At 46.4% G+C, this 27030-nt stretch overlaps 2 protein-coding genes across 10 annotated transcripts in view; one reads left to right on the forward strand and one right to left on the reverse strand.

Annotated features, from left to right (window-relative positions):
• The window catches only part of LHX6 (LIM homeobox 6), a 41823-nt gene extending 34995 nt beyond the window's left edge, over positions 1 to 6828 (forward strand). For 2 of the 3 annotated variants that reach the window (XM_028714459.2, XM_077922684.1), the window contains exons 7-9: positions 2 to 176; positions 2446 to 2549; positions 3919 to 6828. In XM_028714459.2, coding sequence (XP_028570292.2) covers positions 2 to 176; positions 2446 to 2549; positions 3919 to 3939 — 300 coding nt within the window. In that variant the 3' untranslated portion in view covers positions 3940 to 6828. The remainder of the gene's footprint in view (position 1; positions 177 to 2445; positions 2550 to 3918) is intronic. The other variant, XM_028714461.2, reaches the window with a different exon arrangement.
• Positions 1 to 27030, reverse strand: part of MORN5 (MORN repeat containing 5) — a 41323-nt gene that overhangs the window by 13684 nt on the left and 609 nt on the right. For 2 of the 7 annotated variants that reach the window (XM_028714470.2, XM_028714467.2), the window contains exons 2-4: positions 26480 to 26627; positions 25590 to 25701; positions 24709 to 24840 (exon numbers count right to left, since the gene is read on the reverse strand). In XM_028714470.2, the coding sequence (XP_028570303.1) occupies positions 24709 to 24840; positions 25590 to 25701; positions 26480 to 26627 (392 nt within the window). Of the gene's footprint in view, positions 1 to 7537; positions 8164 to 8192; positions 8318 to 9065; positions 9098 to 10717; positions 11486 to 19990; positions 24448 to 24708; positions 24841 to 25589; positions 25702 to 26479; positions 26628 to 27030 lie in introns of those variants that run through there. The other 5 variants (XM_028714466.2, XM_028714469.2, XM_028714468.2 and 2 more) reach the window with 5 other exon arrangements.

A 27030-nucleotide genomic window follows, 5' to 3' on the forward strand; every position in this document is an offset into this window, starting at 1 on the left:
GGTTTGGTTTCAGAACTGCAGAGCGCGCCATAAAAAGCACACGCCCCAACACACGGTGCCCCCATCTGGAGGCTCCCAGTCCCGCATCCCTTCGGTGTTGCCTGACGACATCCACTATTCCCCCTTCAGCAATCCTGAACGTGCAAGGATGGTGACCTTGCACAGCTACATAGAAAGTAAGTGTTGACAGCCGCGCTTAAAAACAGCGTAGCGGCTGAGAAAGCTGATGTAGCATGCATTAGGTTCAAGTCTCATCACTGCAGGAATAGCCAGACAAACCTCTCTCTCTCTTTTTTTCTCTCTCTTAGCCTCAATCCTCCAGTTTGCATGATGGGGGTATCAGTACTGACCTATGCTGCAAGGTGGTGCAGGTGACACACCTTAAATATCAGGGTTGCAATCCTAAACACATGTGCTAGGAGTGGGTAACCTCCAGCCCCTGCTAGCCTTGGCCTTATTTCACAGGGCGCTCAGATTCATCTCATATGGGTGGCAAGTACGGAAAAAGGGAGGGAGGGAGGGGGAGAAAGAGAGAGAAAAAGAGAGAGAGAGAGAGAGAGAGAGAGAAAGAGAGAGAGAAGAGCTGCCCCCTTCTGCCTCTGACCCCAGGCACCAGTGACCCTAGGTCAGGCATAGGCAAATTTCGGTCCTCCAGGTGTTTGGGACTACAATTCCCATCATCCCTACCTAACAGGACCAGTGGTCAGGGATGATGGGAATTGTAGTCCCAAACATCTGGAGGGCCGGAGTTTGCCCTAGGTCCTCACCAGTGCCGGCCTATGGTCCACAACCCCCAACAGACTGATTTATTTTAGCCCATATATCTATACTACAGTCATACCTCATGTTACGTTTGCTTCAGGTTGCGCATTTTCAGGTTGCGGCGACCCGGAAGTAATGGAATGGGTTACTTCCAGGTTTTGCCCCGCGCACATGCGCAGACACGCAAAATGATGTCACGCGCATGCACAGAAGCAGCGAATTGCGACCTGCAGGCGTGGGTTGCGTTCTTTTCAGGTTGCGAACGGGCCTCCGGAATGGATCCCGTTTGCAACCAGAGGTACCACTGTACTTAATACATAAAATATCTCTAAGATGCTGGAAGATTCAGGATGGATAAAAGAAAGGACTCCTTTGCACAGAGCATGGTCCAACTGCGGAACTTTCCTCCCACAGGAGGCAGTGATGGCCACTAACTTAGAGGGCTTTAAAAGAGAATCAGGCAGATTCGTGGCGGAGGAGAGGGCTGTCCATGGTTACTAGCCGCCATGGCTTGGCTCGGCCTCCACAGGAGGGGAGAAAGTGCTCGTGTGCTCGGGCCCTGCTTGCAGACTTCCCACAGGCATCTGGGTGGCCACTGTGAGAACAGGAGGCCGGACTAGAAGGGCCCCCTTTGGCCTGATCCATCGGGGCTCTTCTCAGGTTCATTCATGGTGGTATCCGTACTGTAGCTCCTTCTTGCCCTTCGAGAACTCTGGGCCTCTTGGCTCTCACTCATGGCTCTCACATCTCTTGGCAAAGAGGGTCTCCTCAACCTGCCAAGCTCACTCCAAAGAGAGTGTGGATCTTGAGAGAGAAAAAGATCACCCACCCCTAGACTAGGTAAGGAGCCCCACTGGATAAATTGGGATGAAGTTGTGAAGAAGGGTATAGAGGATTGTTGTGATCCAAGGTGTTGAGTGACCAAGAATCTCTCCATGAAACAAACCAACTGACCCTGCCAAAAGGATGGAATTTAAATGTGGAGGGAGGTGCTTTTGATGAGGATGAATCCCCCCACCCCCGTTTGCTTCTTGGGTTTCCATAAGGCTTGCGTTGCTCCTCACAGGGATCTGAAATCCTGCTCCTATCTCACACAACTAAGCCAAGGTGCAACTCAAGGTGCCCTCTGTTGCCTGCCTTTCATGACCTCTCACATGTGGCAGCTGCAGAGGGACCATCATTGTGTATTTTGGGCACAACACATGTGCACAATGGCATGGGGAGATAGCAACAGCTGGGACTGGAGTACCAGTTACCAGAACGTGCAGCAGAATGAGGTACTGAGGTGGGTGGTGGGTGGGAAAGATCCCTTGGAGAGACTCATGTTTGGCTACTGGAACCCTATTTGGTGCACAAATACAGGGTGAGTCCTCTAAAAGTGGCCCCGTGGATACAGAGCACACATGTTCCACGGGGCCTCTTTTAAAAGACTCACCCTGTACTTTGAGATAAATATTTTGGGAGAATTGGGATACTAACCATCCAAGAACAGAATACTTCACAGCGTCATGCTTTCTCCTTAAAACCAATATTTTTGTAGCTGGTGTTTCTCATGCCCTGTGGCTTCCTCTCCTTGCCCTCCACTTGTGAAGCCAAGGGGCATGGAATTCTCAAAAGCACATCAGCAATGCTTTTTGTTTGATCACAAAAGAATAAGGCTCGAAGCTGCCTTCTCATTCACAGGTCAGGTACAGTGTGGACAGATGCATTGCCGCCTCCCTTATGCTGCCCCTCCTGTGCATCTCAAAGCTGACATGGAAGGACCCCTGTCGAGTAGGGGGGAGAAGGTAAAGGTGGTCTCACTTCTGCAATAACCAGTGCTGCTTCCACACCTCCCATCCCACTGCCCCACCTCCACAATTCCGCAACGCTATTCCCACAAAACCTGAATCTGATGCAAAAGAGCCACCCAGTCTAGCTAGAGCAGTGATGGCCAAACTTGGCCCTCCAGCTGGTTTGGGACTACAATTCCCATCATCCCTGACCACTGGTACGATTTCTTTGTGCATGGGGACGAATCCATAGCTTTGTGCTGGGGATAATGCTTTGTACGCAGGAGGCCACTGGTTCAATCTCTAAGATATTGGGCAGCAGGACTGGGAAAGGACCTCATTAGCTGAAGCCTTGGGAGAGTGGTTGTCAATTGGAATAAGAGGTCCTGGGCTTGGTGGAGCAGTGGTTTGTTCTGAGCTGCTCACTTCCTTGCCCAAGAGACAACACCAAATATTCCAAGACTTATGGAATATTTGCAACTCTTGCTTTGTTTTCAGATACGCAAGCAGAGCGCAAGTGGAGGCCAACAGCTGGTGCCTCCTGCAATGTGGCAGATCAGCTTCCTTGCATAAAATCCCCAAGGGCAGAGACCCTGAACCCCACCCCCACCCCTGCAGCCTTCAACAAGCTCTAAGCTTTGCTTCTTGTTGCCTCTACACACAGACACACGTGTGGCTCACGGCATATTTCTTTCCACATTTCATAGAATTGTAAGTTGGAAGGGACCCCCGGGGGTCATCTATTCCAACCCCTTCTATATTTGGCAGCCTACCAGACTGCAGCTTTCTTCAACACTGGTGATGAGACAGCACTGCCACACTAAGTGCAGCAAGGTACTGGGAAGGGGAGAGGAGAGGAGAGGGGGAAAGGGCAGGCATGAAGCACACGGCTCTGCCCTCCAACCCATCATTGTCCGAGGCCACTGCTGCCTCCTGCCTTGTGGCTGGGCTTCCCCCTGCAAGCTGGTGTGGTGTCACCTTTCCCACGCACAGTCAATCTCACATATACTGTATTCCTAACCATCTCCCTGCTATCCTCCTGGGCTACTATTCCACAACTTGCCTAAAAGAGGAGTGGTTGGACAGCACAGTATATTCACTTGGAGGCCCTCAACCAGTTTGGCACTGCCTTTCTTTAAGAGGAAGAGATGTCGCGGGGGAAGGCATTGCTGACAAGAAGCCTAGAGGGTCCAGGGTGATGTTGGGGAGGTCCCTATAAGTCCTGAGTGGCTCAGGGGCACAAAGTGACCCTCTGTTGGTGAAAGAGGGGTGTAGTCTGGGGTGTGGAGAGCCTTTCCCTTTTGTGTTGTTGCACAGGCCCCACCATAGCTCTGGGTTCTCCAATTGTGTGTTGCTGAGTCCCTCTGTATGGCTTTCCTGACAGGTCATCCTCTTCCAGTACTGACTGCTCCTGCTCTTCGTGACGTCCCAGGGATACTTGGTGGTGGTGGTGGCACTGAATCATACACACCAGCCAATCCACAGCAACTGCAGACCCTCATGCTGCGGTAACCCACCCGTGGTGGCACTCCTGATCCCCTTCCACGAATCCGGCACCTGAACCTCCACGGCTCTGCAGCACATTCCCGATGACCGCTGAGCCCGTGACTTCCCTTGTGGAACCGTTTGGCTTTCAAAGACTCCAAGGCAGCGCATCTCCCTGGCAGAAGCAACCAAGGACTTCAGTTCAGTAGAGTTTCAACAGCATGCACTGTGGACTTGTTTCTTTCAATGCTTTTGAACTTGTATCTTTCAATGCTTGTCATCAAATGCTTTACAACCACCTGATCTTTGACCTTCCCTGTAGAGAACATGCCCACCTACTCCTTTGACAGGCAGGGGGTCTGCAGCTTTGAATACCAACATGGGCTATCTGTGCCAGGAGAGTTCTATCCAAGCGCCACACACACTTCCAACCCAGTCACCACCCAACATCAGGGTGTGTGTGCGTTTGTGGAATCAGTTCCCACAATTGAGGATTCAATTCCCAATTCCTAGGAGCCACAATGAAGTTGTCAGGGTCTAGGTCCCAGCACAGAACTGAGAAAATATTTGACTATTCCTTGGTGTCAGCACCAAACTTTTTAACAGCTGTGCAATGAACAGGTGCCTGGGGTTCTTAGTGTTGCAAAAACTATTGATTTGTTTACCACTTGGGGGGCCTTGGCTAAAGTGTATTATACTACAGAAATAAATGGATAATTATGGTGATGATGAAACCTGGAATTTCAGCTTGATATCTCCTCCCCTATACAAAGCACAGTACTGTCTTACTCTGACTGGCAGCAGCTCTCCAAGGTCTCAAGCTCTGCTTCACCATAAATAGATGGCTGCTGGATGATACATTGGTGCCAATGCAAACTAGCCCTCTGTCAAAAAAAGTCATTGCCCTCCTGTAGATCCATTTTCCTCTTTTATCATCCATCCAAAATGTATGCCGTGCCAGAGCCACTCCTTGGGAACAAGTCCATGAGCAATTACTTACCACCCCTCCCAGTTAGAATTGATTGTTCCCTTAGCCTCCTTCCCTGAGGACTGCTTCTCCTGGGCAGCTGGCTCAAAAGGCAAAGGCACAGGTTTCCCTGTCACTGCAGTGTAGCCAAGCTGGGTTGGTCCACCCTTTCAGTGGTTTTGATCTCTGTGGCTGAGGCTTTTACCAATACTCGTAGCAGTGGGAATTTGGAGCAGGGGCCAGCTCAGACTAGCCTCTTAAAGGTAAAAATGAGGATGCCCAGGAGTGGGGTAGGGACGTGTCCTCCTTTTCCGGAATGGTTCCTGAGTTTCTGGTTGAGGACTGCAGTACTATTTGGGCACGGCTGAAGCAGCTGCCTCCATGGCGGCCTTGCACCCAGAAGCCACAGATGTGCTGTTGCGGATGCAGGAATGCACAAGATCTTCGTCCCCTCTGCTGGGAGGGCGTATTGCCACTTGGGACTCCTCATGCGCCTTTGAAACCAAACATGAACACATTGCTCAATGTGGTAGCACTTGGTAACTGAGGGAAAAGAGACTGACTGTGCAACTCAGTCCTAAACAGCCTTCCTCAGAAGCTCAACAGAGCTCTGCACTCTCCAGTAAGTGTGCAGAGAGTTGCAATCTTAAGAATGGATGCAGACCAGGCACACACAGCAGGCCTTCCTAGGATTTCCCATAACTATTCTTAAAATGTAAAAGCAGCTGCAAAGATGCAAACTGGATCAGGGCCAGTCTGGTGCTGGGCGAGCTCCCCCCCCCCATTAAAAAGACACAACAGCCTGCATTTTCTCAATTTAAATTGCCCCTCCCCCAAAGCTGCTTTTGCTTATAGTAGAAAACATGCAGGCACGCTATGTACGAGCGGCTAAGAGGTGAGGACTAGCCCAGTGCAGAAGAATGGACAGTTGCAGTCAACTGTTATATCTAAAGTGAGTATTGTAATCTTTCTCTCTCCTCCCACCCCCCCCCGCCAATCCTATTCCTCATCTCTGCAGGAAGCCTTAGGCTGTGTTCCTTGCAAATCTCAGGAAGCAGCCAGGACCAGCTTTTAAACTTGAGAAATCTTTTTGGCTCTGCCGTGTAAAAACTGGAAACAATTCATAATTAGTTAAACGATGCCTATGGAAAATAAACGACTGTCCTGAGAATGCAACACATCCCCTAATTATTTTAGTCCACTGACTCTCGTTAGCCAATGTGTTTACACTGACTGATGGTGTTGAAAAAAGTCTTATGCCGGGTCCAAACAAACAAATCTGAGCAAAGACGCTCTTTGCATTCAGTTTGCTGACTCTGTAGTTGTCGAAACAGTTTTACAGGGCAAGAAAGCCAATGTTCACCCTCATCCAACAGTTATGATACGCATGCAGTGGCTTTGATGCTTGCAGATGAAGCTCCATGTAAGCAGCAGCTGCTCCATTTGTTTCACTGTCACATTAAACTGAACAGGCAAGCCTTCTGCTCCCATGGAACTCAACATGATCACTGGAAGCCCTCTGGCGTCTTGGACTATGGGCAGCTACACTTTTGTAAGGTATTTACAAAACTGTTCCTGACTGTGCCTCTCTTCTGTCAAATCTTTTGGGCTAAAATTAATCGGAAGTCTTTTGAAATACTTGAATTTGAAGCATCGGTGCTAAAATGTCATGTACTTTCTTGCCTACCCCAGAGTCAGTGAGTTAAGTCCCCACTAGATTGGCCAACGATCCTATTTTAACGCAAGGCTGCACCAACGGACAGTGGCCTAGATGGGGCTGGATGCACTTCATACAAAGACAAAACTTGGTATTGGGCATGGAACTCAGCTTTGCTTTTTTTTTATTAAAAAAATGATATATAAAGTTTCTAGCCCTTAAGGCTAGAAATGTGGATATCTGGCAGAACGTTAGAAGGCAGGGCACATATTATGAATGCTTCCCAGGAAGTAAGGAAGGCAAGACTTTCATGCATAGTCCTCCCCGCCCCCCTCCTTGGCAAAACCAGAATGAATCAGGCAAATTATGCTTGATTTGCATAACTGATGCAGGTTGAACCTGACATGGCTTCTTCAGAAGCCAGAGCTATGTCCCCTCCCTCCCTCCCTCCCTCCCTTCTTCTTCTTTCTCTCTCTCTTGCTTTGATTAGCTTCACACTCCAGAACAAGGAGTGCCTAGGACTGTGGTGTAAACTGGGCAACAGGGGCTTCGGACACCAGTGATACCAGAAAAAAGGGAGGTCTCGCAAGGTGATGCCAGCTGCAGAAACTCAGCCAAGTTTTTCTTGAAAAAGAAGCAGATTGTTTTGTTTGTAGCATGTTGCAATTGTGCATGTCTTGGCTAAAAATACCCTTCTAAAGAGCAGGCAGTCAAGATCAATATTTATTTAAGAAGAGAGGGAAAATTGGGGGGGGGGGGATGTAAAGCACTTTTTAAATTGTAAAACCAATGTCTGTTTTGTTACCTACTTTTACTGTTGTGCTTTGTAAATGTCTTATTTGTGTAATAAATAAAGTTAACGCAAGTCGAAGTGCTGGCACTTACATCAAAGGAAACGGTGCAATTCCATTTTTCTTTTATTTCAGAAATGCTTCTGCAGCCCTAGAATTCCAAAGGCAGCCCGCCCCATCACCTTTGTTGAGAACACCGATGTTCGTGGCAAATGGGTTTCATTCTCCCCCTTTGCCAAACCAGTTATTAAAAACCGTCGCTTCTGAGCTCGCCGTTACAACAGCCAATTAATATCCAAGTGCGGGGGAAAGATCCACTGTAGCTTGTGGGTGGGTGTGCAACCGGTATATAATATGGTGTTGAGAGACGGCAAGGCAGCCTTTTGAGTTAATTCTTTTGTGCTCACAGTATAGACTATAAAAAGCCTACCAGGTTGCACACCTTGTGGGAATATTATAGTAAATATAGGGTGATTATTTGCACAATTTCCTCTTAATGCCGCTGATGAAGTGAGGGGTTTACATCTTATTTGGTTAGCAAAGGTAACAAAAAACTACCCTAATGGAGAAATTATAGGTGCAGAGTCCTTGAGCAGGGAAGCAGAAGGCTTCAATGGGAAGTCTGTTTCTCTGTTTTCCTTAATGAGGTTTACTCCTTTGGCTTGAAACCAATGATCTCGTCCCAACCTTTCCGACAGGTCCTAACAATCCAGTCATGTTCATCATCATCTGAGGGGGTGGGATGGGGGCGGGTGAGAAACAAAAGAAGCATCAATAATGAGTCAATTCAGACTGCCCTCCTTGCCTTATTGGATGTCCCTTTTTGCCAAATGGACAAAGGTGCATTTAAAAGGTGTTCCAATCAAAGATGTTCATTGTATTCCTGTGATATGGGGGGAACAGTTCATGTTAGATGCTGGTAAGCATAAAAATAAGCACAGATCAGAGCCACAACAGTCCCTGAAACTTCTGAAGGTACAGGAAGGAAAAACACAGAAGAAAACAATTTCAGGTTATCACCAAACCTTTGTGACTCTTGTTACAATAAAAACAAAACCAGTATTTTGGGTGGCATGTAAAAATAGCTCACATTTACAAGGTTTGTCAATTTGATATAATCTTTTTAAACTGCTCAATTCATTAATTTAAATAACTTTGCAGAGTGCCAAAATTTTGACACAGGTGGCTTTGTTTGGCATCCTCAAGCAAGTGCAAGATAATTTGATTAAATTAGCTTTCACCAACCTGGTGCCCCCAGATGTTTTGGACTACAAGTCCCATCAGCCCCAGCATTATACAGGCATGTTGGCTGGGGCTGATGAGAGTTGTAGTCCAAAACACCTGGAAGACACCAGGTTGGCAAAGACTGGATTAAATCATTGAGATCTACCACACATTGTCAGAAGGAATATTTTAATTATTTTCATTCAAGAATTTTAAACTGGGTTTCAAAAAAGAAACTAGTGTCTTCAACACATCAATTGGGATTGTTACACATAGATTAATTGGGCTCATCCACGCTTTTGCTTGGCCCGTATTTTGATAGTACTGTGTACTGATTAATTCCTCTGAGTCCGAGAGCTTTTCTTGTCATTTTGTAGCTGTGCCTTATGAAAATCAGATCTTACCTGCTGATTCAGATCTTCTTAGATGCACGGAAAACCTGAAAAGAGATTTTGCTTAACCAAGCTTCAATTCAGCGGAGTAAGATCGGATTTTAGCAAGGAACAGTTGCAGAATAACAAGAAAAGCTCTTGGACCAGGGTGGGTGGGCAGGAATTAAATGGTACACAAATACTGAGTCAGGCAGAAGTGTGGATGACCCCATTGACCAAAGTGTTAGTTGACTGATCTGTTTAACCCATTAAAGGTTAAAGCCCCACTGTTAGCATAAAATTATACCACCATCCCAGATCTATTGGCACTTAGGTCTTGTTGAAATCAGGGTTTTATTCTCCCCCCCCCTCCTGCAAGAATCCTAGAGACAATATGTGTGACCTCATTCCTTGTTTCATCCGTTATAAGCAGACCTTATTCTCATATTTGTGTGCAGCTGCAGCCAAATGCAATGCTAACGCTTCAGCTCAAAATGTGTTTTTCCTGTTCCATCAATTTCAACAGGATTTGTTTTCAAATAAGCATGCTTAGCACTGCAGCCTAAGCCAAACATTGACATCCTAACCACCTTTGGGGCAAAAAGTTATTAAACGCAAGTTTGGTTGAAATTAATGGAAATAATGGTGCTCTCTTGCAGCCCCTATTCATTTTAGCAGGCTCAATCAGCATAACTGCCCAGCAGAATGCACCCTTTAAAAGTTGGCATTGGAGATTACATTTCCCTATCCAAACCCTTGCTCCCTACCCCCTTGTTTAAGTAAACCCCATACCACAGCAAGCCGAATCATCTTAAATTACGGCACTATTTGCCACGTCAGCATCCTGCCCTTCCTGCCAGGAGGCTCAGGGCTATGCATATGGAGGCCTCTCCATTTCTTTTCTCTCCTACAGCCCAGTGAGGAGGGCCAGGCTGGGAGTGAATGACTGGCCCAAGGTCACCCAGTGAGCTTTGCAGCCGAGCCAGGGATCTGAAGCCAGGCTTCTGTGGGTGCTGCTACAATCAATCCACTGAACCACACTCCTTCAAAACCTCAGTGGCAAAGCACCTACTTTGCCTGCAAAAGCCCCAAGCTCAATCCCTGGCATCCCCAGGTAGGACTGGGAAAGACCTCCATCCGAAATCCTGGCAAGCCATTACCAGTCATAGAACCACAGAACTGTAGAGTTGGACGGAACCACAAGGGCTATCTAGTCCAATTCCTGCAATGCAGGCAACTTTTAGCCCAAATGTGGGGCTCGAATCCACGATCCTGAGATCAAGAGTCTCATGCTATACCAGTCATTGTAGACGATACAGAGCTAAGATGAATGAATGGTTGGACTTAGTATAATACAGCTTCCTCCAAAATGGCTCAATTATTAAGTTGCGTGAAACACAGCATTGCTTTCTTTTCAAGTAAGGTACCTGCTCTGGCCTCCATGCTTGAAGGCATTACCGTATTTTTTGCTCTATAAGACTCAGCTTTTCCCCTCCTAAAAAGTAAGGGGAAATGTGTGTGCGTCTTATGGAGCGAATGCAGGCTGTGCAGCTATCCCAGAAGCCAGAACAGCAAGAGGGATCGCTGCTTTCGCTGCGCAGCGATCCCTCTTGCTGTTCTGGCTTCTGAGATTCAGAATTTCCCCCCTTGTTTTCCTCCTCCAAAAACTAGGTGCGTCTTGTGGTCTGGCGCGTCTTATAGAGAGAAAAATACGGTATTTGCAGGCATAAAGCCTGATGCTACCAGTTAGAAGATATTGAGTGGGAAAAGTCTGCACTCAAGACCTAGCTAGCAGGACTTGTGGTCAGGGATGATAGGAGCTGCAGTCCAACAACAGCTGGGGAACCAAGGTTGAGAAACACTGGATTACTCGATCACCCAAGGGCTGCAAATCACAACTAAGGTTAAGCTTGTCTTTCAACTGCTTTCCAGACAGCTGAGTGCTCACTGGAAGGATAGATCCTAAAGCTGAGGCTCCAATACTTTGGCCACCTCATGAGAAGAGAAGACTCCCTGGAAAAGACCCTGATGTTGGGAGAGATGGAGGGCACAAGGAGAAGGGGACGGCAGAGGATGAGATGGTTGGATAGTGTTCCAGATAGTGTACCAGCATGAGTTTGACCAAACTGCGGGAGGCAGTGGAAGACAGAAGTGCCTGGCGTGCTCTGGTCCATGGGGTCACGAAGAGTCGGACACGACTAAACAACAACAACAGTGTGCACTGGTGTTTATCTGTAAGATGTGGGGTATCACAAACCAGAGACATGCTTCAGATTTGGTAGATCCTGGAAGGCAAAGATGTGTCACATTGAAACCTGGGGAGCTGTTTCAGTCACCACGAATGGGAATGGTTCTTGACTGGCCAAAATGATGGAACACAAGGCATTTCCCAAGCTCCTCTGTTGTTGTGGTAGGATGAGTTTGGCCTCTCTCAATCCAAGTGTTGTGATGAGGATCTATAAAAAATGTCCACGTTCAGTAGCAGTTAGGATACCAGCTGAGGAAGTCAATGAGGTAGGGCTTGTGCCTTTGTGCTCCTGCAGGCACCTGACTAGCCACTGTGCAAAACAGAATGCTGGACCAAATGGGCCTTTGGGGGGGGGGTGTCTCTTCTTAGAATCACAGAATTGTAGAGTTGGAAGAGACCCTGAGGATCATCTAGTCCAACCCCCTTGCAAGGCAGGAATCTCAACTAAACCATCCAGGACAGATGGCCAGCCAACCTCTGCTTAAAAACCTCCAAGGAAGGAGAGTCCAACACCTTCCAGGGGAGTCTGTTCCACTGTCGAACAGCTCTTACTGTCAGAAAGTTATTATCACATACACCTTTAAGTTCCAATGCCCATGTATTTGGAAGAGAATCCATGACCAAATCTGTGCTGAATGGCTTGGGACCATGACACCACAGGTCTGCAGGGCCCTGGCAGCATGTGAAGAGGCTCAAACCTGTTGGAAACTAAAGAGTTAAAAGAGATGGGCTGAGCATACTACTTCTGCCACCCTAAAAGGAGGAGGCTGCCTGATAATCACTGTAGTTGCTGGGTATTTGAATCAGTGCAGCTGCAGCCTCTTCAGCAGTCACCCCTGAAACAAGACAAACTGGGTTTATTGTACTAAGCGAATGTTCAGGCTCCTCCTTGATTGTTCGTAATTGGCGGCCAGGGACTTAACAGCCTCTCGACCACCCTTTTTACACTTTACCTGACTGTGCAGCTAACAATTTAAATCACAGATGCCGATCTGGCTTGGCAGCAGCTGCTTGTTAACCACGCAGATCCCCTCGTGCCATCCCCGGCGGCTTCCATAACCCCACAACACCAGGGTGAGCATGGAGAGTTGTGTTTCATCCATATTTAAAGCAGAATTAAAGCCTGGAGTTTGATTAGTGCTCCCCAGACAGCAAGTTGTAATTACTTTTTTTTTTCTTTTTGCAAAGGCAATTGTTGGGTTATATTAATGCGAACACCAAAGCACATCTTCACCTTCATATGTGATTTCCTCTGGGTTTTTTTGGTTTTTGTAAATGTGGTGGTAGGGAGTCGGTGTGGGGAGAGAACGAATACAAATACTCTTTAATCAACTGGAAATTATCACCCCGGAGCAATTAGGCAGCTCTCCACATTGTGGGTGAGAATCAAATCCACGCTTGCTTGTTTCATCTTTTAAAAGTTCTTTCTTTCTCCATTGTCCCCTTTTTGGTGGCCCCAGTTCATGGTGAAGTAGAAATCACTTAGACGGGGATGGGTGGGGGGCAGGGAAGGACTTCAGCGCGTGAAGCAACAAAAGAAAGTTGCTCTCTGTAGAAAGGAGAAATGGGCCACCCAGGAACACTAAGCAATAAAAAGATAAAGCAATGATGGATGTTCCAAGGCATTCTACACTAGCCCAGGAAGTATGACAGGTGTCAGCAGGCCAGGTGAAGGTCTGCCCAGAATCCCTGGAAGGTGCATCCAAGCACCAGCTTCTCTCTGGGTCAGTTTTGTTTCCCAAAATCAAGCCGTGGTCAAAGCACAATTTTGCAAGTAGGGCAGAAATGTCCCCTGCCTAAAACCCTGGAGAGCTGCCGCCACTCAGCATTGACAGTACTGAGCCAGATGGATCAATGGCCTGACTTGAAATAAGGTAGGTTCATATGTCCTTATATTCTCTCTCCTACACCACCAACCATGGTGCCACTCCCCAACTTCCTTGCCAACCCAACACTCAATTTTTACCTTGGTCGCTTGCTGCCTGCAGTACTTTTCCACCCTTGGGCCTGAACACCTGGCCTCCAGAAGAGCTCAGGCTAACCTTGGGGATAAAAAGAAGGCCCCATGCTAGGGCGATCTTTGCAGCAGAGCACTTGCTCTGAATCAGTTCTCACACGCATAAGAACAGCCCTCCTAGGCAGGACCAAAGGTTCATCTAGTCCAGCATCTTGCTTTCCACAGTCACCAACCAGATCCTCCATGAAGTTCACAAGCTAGGAATGAAAATGTATGATTGCATGATCATATGATATGCTATGGTATGATTGTATATGATTGCTTGTATGATATGATTATGTGACTGTGTGATATGAATGTATCATTTGATATGATTGTATGATATTCTGTTATATGGCAGTACAGTATGATATCCTGCCAATCTAGTAGTTTGAAAGCACGTTAAAGTGCAAGTAGATAAATAGGTGCCGCTCCGGCAGGAAGGTAAATGGCGTTTCTGTGCGCTGCTCTGGTTCACCAGAAGCGGCTTAGTCCTGCTGGCCACATGACCCGGAAGCTGTAAGCCGGCTCCCTCGGCCTATAGAGCGAGATGAGCGCACAACCCCAGAATCATCCGCGACTGGACCTAACGGTCAGGGGTACCTTTACCTTACAGTATGATATATGACTGTATTATAGGATAAGATCTGTGATATGATATTATTATATATGCTATGGTTGTAGGGTATATGATTGAATAATATATATTATATGAATGTATGATATGATCCTATGATTGACTGACTGACTCTAAATAGTGCTCACTAATGCTCATCCAACTGGCAGGTGACATCGTACTGGGAGGGATAGCTAATGCCACAGAAGACAGAATTAGGATTCAAGATGACCTTAACAGACTGGAGAACTGGGCACAAGCTAACAAAATGATTTTCAACGGGGACAACTGCCATGTTCTGCACTAGAACCAGCTGTACAAATATAAGATGGCAAATGCTGGCTTGCCATTAGTACATGTGACAAGGATCAGAACGTGATGCAGCAGCAAAAAAAATAAAAAAAAAATGAAGAAGAAAGCTAACGCTATTCTAGACTACATCAACAGAAGTACTGTATATTGGACAGAGTCAGACCACGCCTGCAGTCCTGTGTCCAGTTCTGGGCACCACAATGTAAGGAGGATATTGACAAACTGGAACACGTGAAGAGGCAGGTGACCAAGTTGATCAAGGAAATCAGGCCTTATGAGGAATTGTGGAGGAGTTGGGTATGTTTGGCCTGGATAAGAGCAGTCTGAGGGGAGGTAGCTATCTTCAACTACCTTAAGAGCTGTCACGTAAGATGGAGCAAGTTCGTTTTCTCTTACTCCGGAGCATGGCACCCAACCAAATGGATTCAAGTTACAAGAAAGGAGATTCTGACTAAACAGCAGGAAGACCTTTTGACAGTTTAAGAGCTGTTCAACAGTGGAGCAGACTCCCTCAGGAAGGGGTGGACTCTCTTTTCCTTGGAGGTTTTTAAGCAGAGGTTGGATGCTATCTGTCATGGGTGCTTTAGTTGAGATTCTGCAGCATTGCAGGGGGTTGGACTAGATAACCCTCAGGTTCCCTTCCAGTTCTATGATTCTATGAGCTGATCTGGAGTGGTACACTGCCTCTGAATCTGGAGGTTTTATCTAGCCATCATTTCCAAATTCTGTGGTCAGACCTCCATGAGTCTGTCAAATTCCCTTTCAAAACCATTTAAGCTTGGGGTCATTACCACACCTTGTGGCTGTAAAGTTTGTAAGTTAATGATGCACTGTATGAAGAAGTTCTTTTGTCGTGGCTGTCTCTCCTGAACTGAATGGCAATCAATTCAACTGAGTGACTTCCTAAGGGTGAACTGTTATGGGGGAAGGATGGAAAAGATTTCTCTGCTCCACGTATTAATTTACAAACCTCAATCATGTCTCCTCCCCCTTAACACTACTCGGGTTTTTTCTTAATTAAGAAGTCTGCAGAACTCTACCTCTTCCCTAAGATGCCCAAATAGGTCCTTGCACTATTAAGAAACGGTGGGGCCCCATCTGCAGCTTGCTTTTATAAGAGAAATGGGTTAAATGAGATCTGTATGAACCTGTAAAAATCCAGGAACTTCCATGTTCCAGAAAGCATTTTAAAGCAAAATGCAAAATAGTGCATTTTTAAATAGTAGTGATTTTGGGAAATGTCCTGTGAAACTTCTTCACACTGGAGAAGCATGAAGACACTTCTGCAGCCCAGGGCCATGCCTACTCATGGAACACCCCCCCCCCCCATACTCCACTGCAACTTGGCTGACAAGCGGAAACTTTAAAATACTCAATTAACCTTCACCCCATAATGCTTTACTCTCTCATTTCCATTTAACTCATACAATTCCAAATTGCCCATTAAAAGGAAATTCCCAGCGTGGACGACATTTTTTACACTTGTTAATGTTACACGACAAAGTTGCCCACAAGCTGTAAAGCAGCATGCATCACAATCTTCTCAGCATCTGCACTGGGAGAGCTAAAACCCAAACACTCCCTGTTATTGTTGGCAAGCTGAGGATTGGAACTTAAACCTTTGCAGGTTTCATAGCAGCAATTGTTTCAAGGTCCGGAAACCGGGAGAATTCAGATCTTGCCATCTTGCCCAGGACAGACTCTTGGTCAACTGTGATTGGCAGCCGCTCCCCACGGCGTTAGGCTGAGGTTGTTCCCAGCCCTGTTACCCAGTATCTTCGTCAACATTATCACCATCATTTACAAACCACTTAATATGCAAACTCCCTAAGCAGTTTACATGAAACGCAGAAAGATAATTAAAAGAAGAATGTATATACAACATTTAAAACCAAAGATACAAAGGAATACATCATTAAACCAGAGAAGCTATCGATAAAGCATTGAGTTAAATACTGATAAATAATAGAACAGAAGAATGTGATGAATTTTATAGGACCGGGAATGCTTATTTAAACAGATGTGTCTTCAGGAGGTGTGTAAAGCTTGCCACTGTTTCTGCTCCATGAACAGCACATTGGTGTTCTAGAGAATGGGTTGAATTCTGAGCACTGGCCATCTTGACTGGGGTGGATGAGAGTCCAACAACAGGTTGGGAGTCCACAGGTCCCCACTCTTGTGATTTAAAACATAAAACCAGCACCAGAATTTCGGGGGCCCTCAGCATCCTCTGTGGAACCCCTTAACCTAGAAGGTGCCTGCTTCGAAGAGATCTCTATGGATTTTTTTGAGAAATGGTGGGTGGCTATCACCTCCATGATACACACTGGAGGTGTGGTGGGGAGATGCTTAAATTTATCCCCTCCACATCTCCCCAGGGAGGCCTGCTTTGAAAATGGCTCAAATATATATATTGCTAGGAAGATGAGCCCATAGGGCAGGGATGGGGAGCCTCTGGCCTTCCAGATGTTGCTGAATTACAATTTCCATCAGCTCCAGAATGCATATTCAGTGGCCACATGTGTTGAGAGTCAGTTCAGCAACATTGCCATAGGAGATGAGTAGAAAAGATGGCCAGGAGAGAAAGTTAGAGGTGCTGTTATTTATTTAGAATACAGTGGTACCTCAGGTTAAGTACTTAATTTGTTCCGGAGGTCCGTTCTTAACCTGAAACTGTTCTTAACCTGAAGCACCACTTTAGCTAATGGGGCCTCCTGCTGCCGCCGCGCCGCTGGAGCCCGATTTCTGTTCTCATCCTGAAGCAAAGTTCTTAACCTGAAGCACTATTTCTGGGTTAGCAGAGTCTGTAACCTGAAGCATATGTAACCTGAAGCATATGTAACCTGAGGTACCACTGTACTTGTATCTGATTTTCTATCTCCAGGAATCTCTCAAACTGCCTCACAAAAGGTTCTAACAATAAAAATCACTGTTAAGTCTGATATCAGGAACTGATATGCTGGTGCCAGGATTATTCAGGTGGCATTGCCTGCCCTCATCACTCAGCTTGTCCTTCAGTCTGTGCCTACTAGCAGCACTAAGGTCCTCTGGGGCAATGGAGTGTTGCTCAGCCCACAATGGAGACCAGCCTTCCCTTGCTGGCTGTTGACAAGAGACAGCTCCCAAAGATGTATTTTAAGGCAAGAGAGCACTATCCTCCACAGCTGCATTCCAGAGCTCTGGGGTGCTGTTTCTGGTAAGGTGCCTCAGCCCTATGGGTAAATGGCCCTTGGAATGGAGTTGCCACCCTGCTTGAGCGGGGAGGAGAGAGAAGAGAGAACAGCCTGGAGAGGGTTGCCTCTGTCAACTGCTGGAGGTTCCAGCTGAAGTACCTCCTCCTCTCTGCAGCTGACACCACAGAAACCCATCTTGCTCCTTGGAGTCAAATGACTGCCGAAGACAGCAACACAAAAAGACAAGAGCAGATCAAATACTGGGTTTCTGTTCCCCCAGTTCAGGAAGGTGGGATCTTAGAGAGAACTGTTGCTTCAGCGGTGAGCTCTGACAATGGGCCAAGACAAAGTAAAGAGAGTTCTTCCTACTAACGAAACTTTCTTTAAATCCTAGGAGTAGACAGATTTTTTGCATTCATATATTTATATGGTACAACTCCATGGTCATTTTTTAAAACTCAGCAGATGATTCATCAGCATGCTTAGATGGGCTGTGATCTTAAATATTGCTTTGTTTCTTATATAAAATGCTCTGCATTTAGAAAAATTACAAAAAAAGGTTCCATTTCTGGTTAAAGGGTTTCGAGTTACCCCTGCTGAGCCTTGGAGAAGTGCTGGCAGTTGGAGCAGGGAGTTCTGTGTGGAAGGTCTGAAGCTCTTGTCATTGCTATAAGGTCAGCCATTAATCTCTCATGTTGTGACTGGGCAGTATGGCCCACGGTGTTCAACAGCAGCTTTCACCAAACTGGTGCCCCTCAGCTGCTTTGGACTTTCAACTTGTAGTCCAAGATGCCCAACCTGGCTGGGCCTGCTAGGAGCTGTAGTCCAAAACCTGTAGTCCCAGGTTCAATCTCCAGCTCCTCCAATGAAAGCCAGTGTAGCACAGTGGTTAGAGTGCTGGACTAGGGCCTGGAAGACCAGGGTTCGAATCCCCACTTGGCCAGGCACACTCTCTCAGCCTAAGCTACCTCACAGGGTTATTGTGGGGATAAAATAGGGAGGGTATTTAGAAGAGTGTGGTGTTTATGCCACCTTGAAGTCTTTGGAGAAAGGGTGGGATATAAATCTAATAATAAATAAATACAGGATCAGCAGTAAGACATGGGAGAGACCTTTATCTGCCTGAGGCTCTAGAGCAGTGTTTCCCAACCGGTGTTCCGCGGCACACTAGTGTGCCACGAGACGTTGCCTGGTGTGCCGCGAGATGTTGCCTGGAGGGAGGCGGGCGAGTCAGGCGGCGAGAGGCGGGGCGGCGGCGGCGAGGAGAGGCCGCCCAGCGCGGGGCTCTCGCCGTCTGCCTGCCTGGCTGCCTGCGTGGCGCTGACGTCACGGGGCTGTAACATGCCCCACATAGGCACACGCGGGGCGGTGAGCGAGCTCCCTCCCACATCCCATCGCCGCTCGCTTCGGCCGGCCTACTGGGCTGTCGCAGGCGGAAGGCCTGCGCATGCGCGAGGTTTTCGCGCCTTCGGGATTCCCTTCACGCCTTCCTCCTCCCGGGTCCTTGAGAGCGTGGGAAGCGGCAACACGAGACCGGCGTTGAGCCTGGTAGGTATTGCGCTTGCCAAGGCAGTCATTTGGGAAATGAAAACTTGCAAAGCAAGCAACCAGTTCAATCTGAAGTACGTGTATGCTTAATATCCTGTATCTGAAACCTGTTCTGCCCCCTCCCCCACACTTGGTGCCATTTTCATCTACACATGCAGCAGAGTAAGTTGACCCAGAATAGTACCAATTCAGATGGCAGATGGGAGAATGACAGTGCTAATGCTTTCCCATGTAGAACAGTCCCTGCAAATAAAAACCTAGCATATTTGGAAGAGGGATGCTAGCCTAACCATTACCTTCTATGCTGTTACTATTTTTTTTTTATTTTTTTTTACATAAGTAAAAAGTGACCTTTCCCCATCTGGCATGGTGGTGTGCCTCGAGATTTTTTTCATGAAACAAGTGTGCCTTTGCCCAAAAAAGGTTGGGAAACACTGCTCTAGAGAGCCACTGCCAGTCACAGCAATGGGCAATAAAGCAGCTGCCCACATCCCAAAACCACCAAGCGGTGCTTCCAAGCATTAGGTTTATGCATTGAACTGTATGGAAATATTTCTGACATTCCCAGCCCAAGCAGAAAAATGATCAATAAATGGGCAGCAAACTATAGCATGTTAAAAACAAGAACAACCCACGTCCCATATACCTCTCCTCTGCTCACGTAGCTATGTGATGGAAAACCAGCAAAACAATTGGCACAATTTGGTTTTGTTCCATGCTCAGGAGCAGAGACTAAAAGTGCTCACAATTAATTTCTGCAAAAGCTGAACATTCTTGCAAACAGGTCTGGCGCCCGTTCCTTTGAAGAATACACTGATTACCAACAATTTCTCAGGGCCTGCCACAAACATTATGTCTTTTGTCATGTGAAAAAAAAAGCAAAATCAACCATCTGGCAAATGCCCCAGAGCTAAAATCTTTCACACGGCTTGTAATTCACAATGATTATATATACAAAAGCAAGTAAGAGTTATAGTATAGCATATTTTTTTAAAAAAAAAATCAAATAAAAATAAGCAGTGAAGAACTTGAGGTGATTGATCAAAAACCCAGTGTATTTCATTTGCAAAGTGTCTAAATAACCATATTTATTTTTTTGTTTTTTAATGCATTCCTTTTTTTCATTCCTGGAGAGCTGTCAAAGGAGTTCACATTTGTAGGAGTCGGACCTCCTCTGAATTTGGAACAGCAATGAAGAAAAAAGGCAACTGGCATATAAATGACTAAATTGTCCTGTGTTTCAAGGGCCACTTCGCACGCTCTGCTTTCTAAAGGCACAGGTGTGCTCTCAGGAGCCGCTGGAGGGAGGGGAGGCACGTGCCACTGCAGGCAAGGCAGGAACAGGGGCTCAGCCTTCGTGGGACTGAAATGAAGGGCCTGTGGTGTACAGTTTGCGGTTACGTGCAAACTGGACCAACATGGGAGGGTGAGAGAAAGTAGTATGATAGAAGGACACTCACACATGACCTTGGTTGGAGCCATTGCAACAGCAGATGCTCTTTTTACAAGAAGGGTCATATTTAAGCTGAGGCTTTGCCTGGAAAAGATCCCAGGTTCAGCCCCCAGCTACTCTTCAGGTAGGGCTGGGAATGTGACCTCCTGGACACCTTGGAAATCAACTTCTAGTCAGTTAGCAATAGATGGACCGGTGGTCTGTCCGTGTATGAGGCAGCTTCCCATACTCCTTTCAGCCTTTCAGGTATGTAGGCTCCAAGATTCTCATACACTCCTCACTCCAAAAAGCCTGTTTACCTCAGCCTCTGATTCTTCCACCTATCACCTTCACAGGCTCCCGTTTCTCAAGCACAAGGCTTCCTCTGCCACTATCCCAGCATGTTCTGCATTGCCACTTAGCTGCATCCTGTTACCAACAAGCAAACAACCTCTCAATTTTCTGACTCTGCCCTCCTTCCTGACACCAATACCCAGATCCTTCTGTCCTGAATTCCTCTGCAACTTTGTTTTTCATTCAGACCTAACAAACCTCCTCCGGCTCTCATAGGAGCTGAGCTGCATTGCTTGGTGAGCAGTCAAAATATTGAACGTTCTTCCCCAGCTGTTAGAACATTTGCGAACATTCTGTGACCTCAAAGTATCTATCACACTCTGGCTTCTGCCATTCACAAAGGGACCTAAGGCCACTGGGAGGCTGCACGTGCTGCCGCCCAGGAAAAACATCAAGGAATGGAGCAAAGCCTGGCCTTGCCAATCAGCCAAAGAAGCAGCTATAGGGAAACTGCTTCCTGCTCCTCTCCATTTGCCTTTCCTTGTTTTTCTGGTTTGTAAGCCTTATGGCAGGGCCTGTCTTTCCCTTCTCCCTGCCTTTGTTTTATTGATGTGTCCTGCTTTGGGAGACAATAATGGATTGAAAAGCAGAATGAAAATATAGCAAATAATGAAACCCATCTATCTACCTATATATGATGGTACTGAGCAGCAGTGAAGACCCATTCAGGACTTGTTTTCCCCTCTTTAGAATCTCACTTCTCACCTTTGCAGGGTCTCCTATCCCAACGTTTGTGATCTCAAATTGGCAGAGGAAAGAGGAAGAAAGCATGAGGCTAAGAAAAAGCTGATCTCGAGCCCAGCTCTTTAGGAAAACGGCATAATTTAAGCAAGCCCACCAGGGTTTTGCCAAAGGTTTCTGAATGTTTCCTGCCATCTGCTTTTGATGCTTCCAAGACCTGGCCAGCAGCCTGACGGGGTTTTCCTGCCTTTCCTGTAAAGAAGCAGTCCTGGATCTGTTCCCTCTCGCTCCCGACCACTTCCTTGGCTTCTTTCGCACACAGCCTGGCTATTTACCCGCCTATTTTGTCACCTCTGTGGCCTTGAGCCTTGAACGACTTCTCTTGGGGCTACTGGAGTTCCTCTGATGTCAGGCAAGCCCTGGCTCTTTCAATTGTGTTGGTGCCCTTAAAGGAAGGGATGGACTCCTGAGCTGCATCCCATCTTCACACCCATGTCCTCAAAGCAAAAAGAGCCTGGGGGCCCTCCTGGACACTCGGCAGACAATTGCTTTGCAAAACGGGACATATACAATGGGCCATTTAATCGGGGCTGATACTGTTGTAAGTTTATAGTAATAAAGTGTAACAAAGGAGAGTTCAAAGCGGAGATTAAAAAAAAAAAAAAGGAATTCCTAGGCGTTCCCGCCTGGGTTGATCTGTCTAGGTTCCTGTGTTTTTGGAAAGCGTGTGCTTATCATATGCATCAGCAGAGCCACCGCATTCCAGTATTTTGGGCTAGTGCCACCAGGAGCCATTTAGATCTGCTCGTGCTTAGCGGCTGGAAGTAGAGATTACGCCACAAACCCCACACTTATTCCCTGCTCCCTGCCTCACCCACTACAAAGGCCACTAAGATAAGGTTACCAGATTTTTTTCAATGAATCCGGGGACACTTTTCAACCTCAATAGGAATGATAGGATTTTGTATGGGGACTGATTTGTAAATCCGGGGACTGTCCCCAGGAAACGGGGAGGTCTGGTAACCTTACACTAACAGCCGTGTGGTGTAGTGAGTAGAGACCCAGGCTCAAACCTTTGCTCAGCCATGAAGCTAATTGAGGGAAACCCTTTAAGACAAGCCTAGCGGGTGGGAGGCTGTTGAGAAAATTATGGGGACCCCTTATACGGTTTCCTAAGCAACTGGTCTCCTGCCAACCTAGCAGTTCGAAAGCATGTCAAAGTGCATGTAGATAAATAGGTACCGCTCCAGCAGGAAGGTAAACGGCATTTCCGTGCGCTGCTCTGGTTCGCCAGAAGCGGCTTAGTCATGCTGGCTACATGACCCGGAAAAACTGTCTGCGGAAGCGGACAAACGCCAGCTCCCTCAGCCTCTAAAGCGAGATGAGTGCTGCAACCCCAGAGTCGTTTGCGACTGGACTTAATTATCGGGGTTCCTTTACCTTTACCTTCAAGCAACTGGTGGGGGGCAAGATGCAAAAGTTAAAAAATAAAATCCTGTCATGAGTGTTTCCTGGTTTGTGGCAAACTACAGCTTGGCAAAATGTCACAATGGTTAAACTATGGGGGTGTAAGGGTGTGGGTGTTTTAAAACTGTAGACCTTGGTTTTGTTCCCTAATTCAAAAGGAATTGAAAGATAGCAGGAAATCCTAAATATATTAACACTGTATACAACTTCTTTTTTTTTACCCTGTACCATTATGCCTTATTTGGAAAATTTAACAGTATTCTTATCCTCAGCCTTATCAGAAAAACAATCCTTTACTCACTCTCCAAATTATTAATTCAAACTCAACCATAACATTGAACAGGAGAGTGAAAAACTATAACATACATTATTTATTATTTATTAATTTATTGCTCTTATTAGTTGTTTTCTTTATAAGTGGTAACCCAAAGAGATTTACAAAATTATGTATTAGGGATGCATCCTCTAGATTGGCAATACTGGATGAAGCTTATCTGTTTCTTCATAAATAAATATTGTATTTGTGCTTGCTTACTCCTTAAATAACAAACCAATTTTGCCATAAGAGCATATTCCCAGACTTTTTCATGCCAATCAATTACTGGGGGCATAGATGATTGTCTTCACTTCTTTGCATAAATTACTGTATATGCTGTTAACATATACAAAACAAATTCCTTCTGTTGTGGCCTTCCTGACTCTTACATAATTTAATAAAAGCAGAACAGGATGATGGGGAATTTCATATCCTAAAATTTCAATAATTTTTTACTTCTAATTCTCTCCCCTTCCCTAACCAACTAGACTACAGGAAGACATAGCCGCCATGTCTTTGTAGTTCCAGCCTGACCTCTTATCTTGAAGTTCAAGAAAGAAGTGTGAGGAGCAGCAGGAAGCTGTGAAGTAGAGTGCAACCTAAGACACATTGGTCTAACAAGAAGAGATGTAGAGCCGGCTGTCTTAAAACCCATGTGCTCAAACGTCCAACAAACCATATGCTCCTTTACCTGCTCTTTACTATGTATCAAACTTAACTGATTTTTTTTTTTTTTGCTTTTATATGCCTTTTATATTTCATTATTAGTTTCTCAAATTCAGTTTGTTCTTGTACGTGCCTTCCACCAGGGCCAGCTCACCCACGAGGCAAGGTAGGGCAACTGCCTTGGGTGTCAGGACCCATAGGTGCAGCAGATCCTGCCTTCAAGGAACACATCACCTGCTACCACACATTCCTTGCAGGCGGGATCTGCCACCTCCTTAGCAGCACACCCGTCTTCAATGCTGCCTCTGCAGCAGCCTAGTGAATAGGAGGCGCTGTTGGTCTCCTCACACCCCAAGGGAAGAAATGGTGGGAGCTGCCCCCTGGGGTCTCCTGGACTTTGCACCTGCCAAGTGTGATTCTGACCAGGCCCCTTTCTGCCCTGCAACAGCCTGTGATTCCCGTCTCAACCACCAGATAAGGTTGATCGCCTTGTTCCTGATGCAGATCCTCACTCACCCCTTCTTCCCTGGTGGGGGGTTTGCATCAGGTGCCAAAATGCTTTGGGCCAGCCTTGCCTTCCACTGAGTCTGATATTCCTGCACACATGATCTGTTCATAAAATGGCAGAATTCTATTTTGCAATTTCCTCTGAATTTCTAAGAAAGAAACAATTGAACCCCAAATTATATATTGCATGCTCCCAAGGTCACCCCCCCCATTTCCATAGCTAACATCTTTGTTGCAAGTCCTGAATCCTTGTAACTGAAATTGCATCTGATGGCGAAGGTTTAGGATTCAATAACTAGACCATTAGATGTACATAGCAAGCACACAAATATTGTATTGCTGATCTGATTGACAAAGCCATACCTGCATTCCTCAGAAACCGGTGGTGGTAATCAACAACCACTCTGGTTTTGGGGTTATAGAAGCCGTCACCACAGTCATAGCAGCCTGCTGGGATGACCCGAGGAGGATCCAGGTTTGTAAGCTGGGAAATGCCTTAAAATTGAAAACAGGCTGATATAAGCATATGAAGAAGTCACTTAAAATATCCAGGTCTTTAAGGAGAATAGCCAATAAATAATCACTTATATTGGGGGATATGATATAATCTTGATCCAAAGCTTCAAGGGACTCCCATGTACATGCCTTGTGAGCAAAGGCTATGCATTCATTTTAATACTGAAGAAAAGCCCTCTGCATCCCACCTAGGCATCAGATCTGTGGGATCAGGGCACAATAGCCAATGAAAACACAGCAGTAGTGACAGCAGCCAACGTGGGCAGTGGAACCAGGTATGGGAGCAAATAGCAACGAAGAGGAAGGAAGCAGAAGCTATTTATTTGGTTAGCTGCTGCCAACCCCAGCAGGTTGGGGCGGTGGGTCTGAAGTGGCCCAAGGGCCACCTATTGAGGCTTTTTTTTCTTAGAATGTAAAAAGGTAAAGGGACCCCTGACCATTAGGTCCAGTCGTGCCCGACTCTGGGGTTGCGACGCTCATCTCACTTTATTGGCCAAGGGAGCCAGCATACAGCTTACGGGTCATGTGGGCAGCATGACTAAGCCACTTCTGGCGAACCAGAGCAGCGCACAGAAACGCCGTTTACCTTCCCACTGGAGCAGTACCTATTTATCTACTTGCACTTTGACGTGCTTTCGAACTGCTAGGTTGGCAGGAGTCTTAGAAAGTAGTCCCTCTCAATTAATGCAGTTGGTCTGTTACACTGAAAAGCTTAAACAAGGCAGTACCTGCTGGCTTCAGGCCTCTGCAGATTTCTGTATAAAACCTTCTGTCATAGCCATCACAATAATGCCATTTGTTGTCTTCATACTCCAGTCCATCTGCAAAAGTATATTTCCCCTGCAATGGAAAGTTTGGGGTTTAGGACAGCTCAGTTGGATAAAGAACAGAGCATGTTGCTTCCCCACAGTGATCAACCAAATGCCACTGGGAAGCCCCCAACAGCAGATGGTCTATGAACACACCAGAGAACATGGAGACTCTGTTTTGCTCTCAAGGGTAAAGGGGTGCTGATAGAGGTACCTAGGAACGTTAGAGTATACCTCTTGGATCAGATAAGATTGATTAGAAACTGTTTTAAATTGCTTTTAATATTTCTTTTAGTGTCTACCCCTGGGCCTTAGGGTGAGGGGAAGGCAATAAAATATAATAGAAATGGGAGCTTGAAATAGCATAATAAAACAGCAAATTAAAACAAACCTGCAAATGGATGCTGGCCTAGCCTCTGAAGAGAGGAGCAGCTGCAGTATGGCCTCTGAAATGGATCCTAGTTGAAAGGCAGGGTTGCCTTCCCCAGTCTGAGGAACCAATGAAGTTGTTTTGACCTGCAGCACCCATCAACCCCAGATGTGGTGGCCAGGAGTCCAACTTGAACAAAATATTGGGGGGGGGGGGTTAGGTAAGCCCTGTCCCACATAACTGATCACATGATGTGGCACATGCATACCATTTGAATGGAAATGCCCATCGATTGGGGGGGAGGCTCCAGTATTTTGGGGGGGGGGGAAGGTGAAGGGACCTCGGCCCGTAGGAGTTGGCTCCTTTGGTGGTGACTGAGGCTGAGGGGCACCACAAGAGGGAAGAGTGCTTCAGATGTGTACATGTATGTGCTGTATACCTCTATGGATATTCCATTTTCCCAAGTCCCTTCATATTTGCTTCCTCCAGGGAAGTGCAAAACACCTTTGCCGTGAAACATCCCATCTTTCATTTCGCCTACATACTTCGTTTCTGTTGGGAGGGTGTAAGAGCCCTTGCCCTCCAACCTGCAGAAAAGTCCACAGGGAGAATACAATTTAACACAACCAACAAAGGGGTCAGACTGTTTAGGAGTCCCAATATGCACACCTAAGGGGTGGTGGTGGTGGTAATAAGATTGTTCATTCTGCACCACTTTTCTATCAAAACATCCAGAGTGTTTTTCAGCTTTTTAAAAAAAAAATGGGGGGGGGGAGAGAATCATAAAACAGTAAATAAAAAATAAAAGGAGCAGCAGCAGCAAGTCTGAGCAGCTGAAACCAACTGTCACAGGAGAATAAATAATATTGGGTGATATCTAACTCACTCCTACTCAGAGTAGACCCACTGATGTCGTTAAAAGCATTGCCATTTTTATAGTGAAATCTAGTATTAGTCATACTCAGAAAACTATCCATGGAAATGCATGGA

This window comes from Podarcis muralis, chromosome Z, assembly GCF_964188315.1.
Source record: "Podarcis muralis chromosome Z, rPodMur119.hap1.1, whole genome shotgun sequence".
Taxonomy (NCBI): domain Eukaryota; kingdom Metazoa; phylum Chordata; class Lepidosauria; order Squamata; family Lacertidae; genus Podarcis; species Podarcis muralis.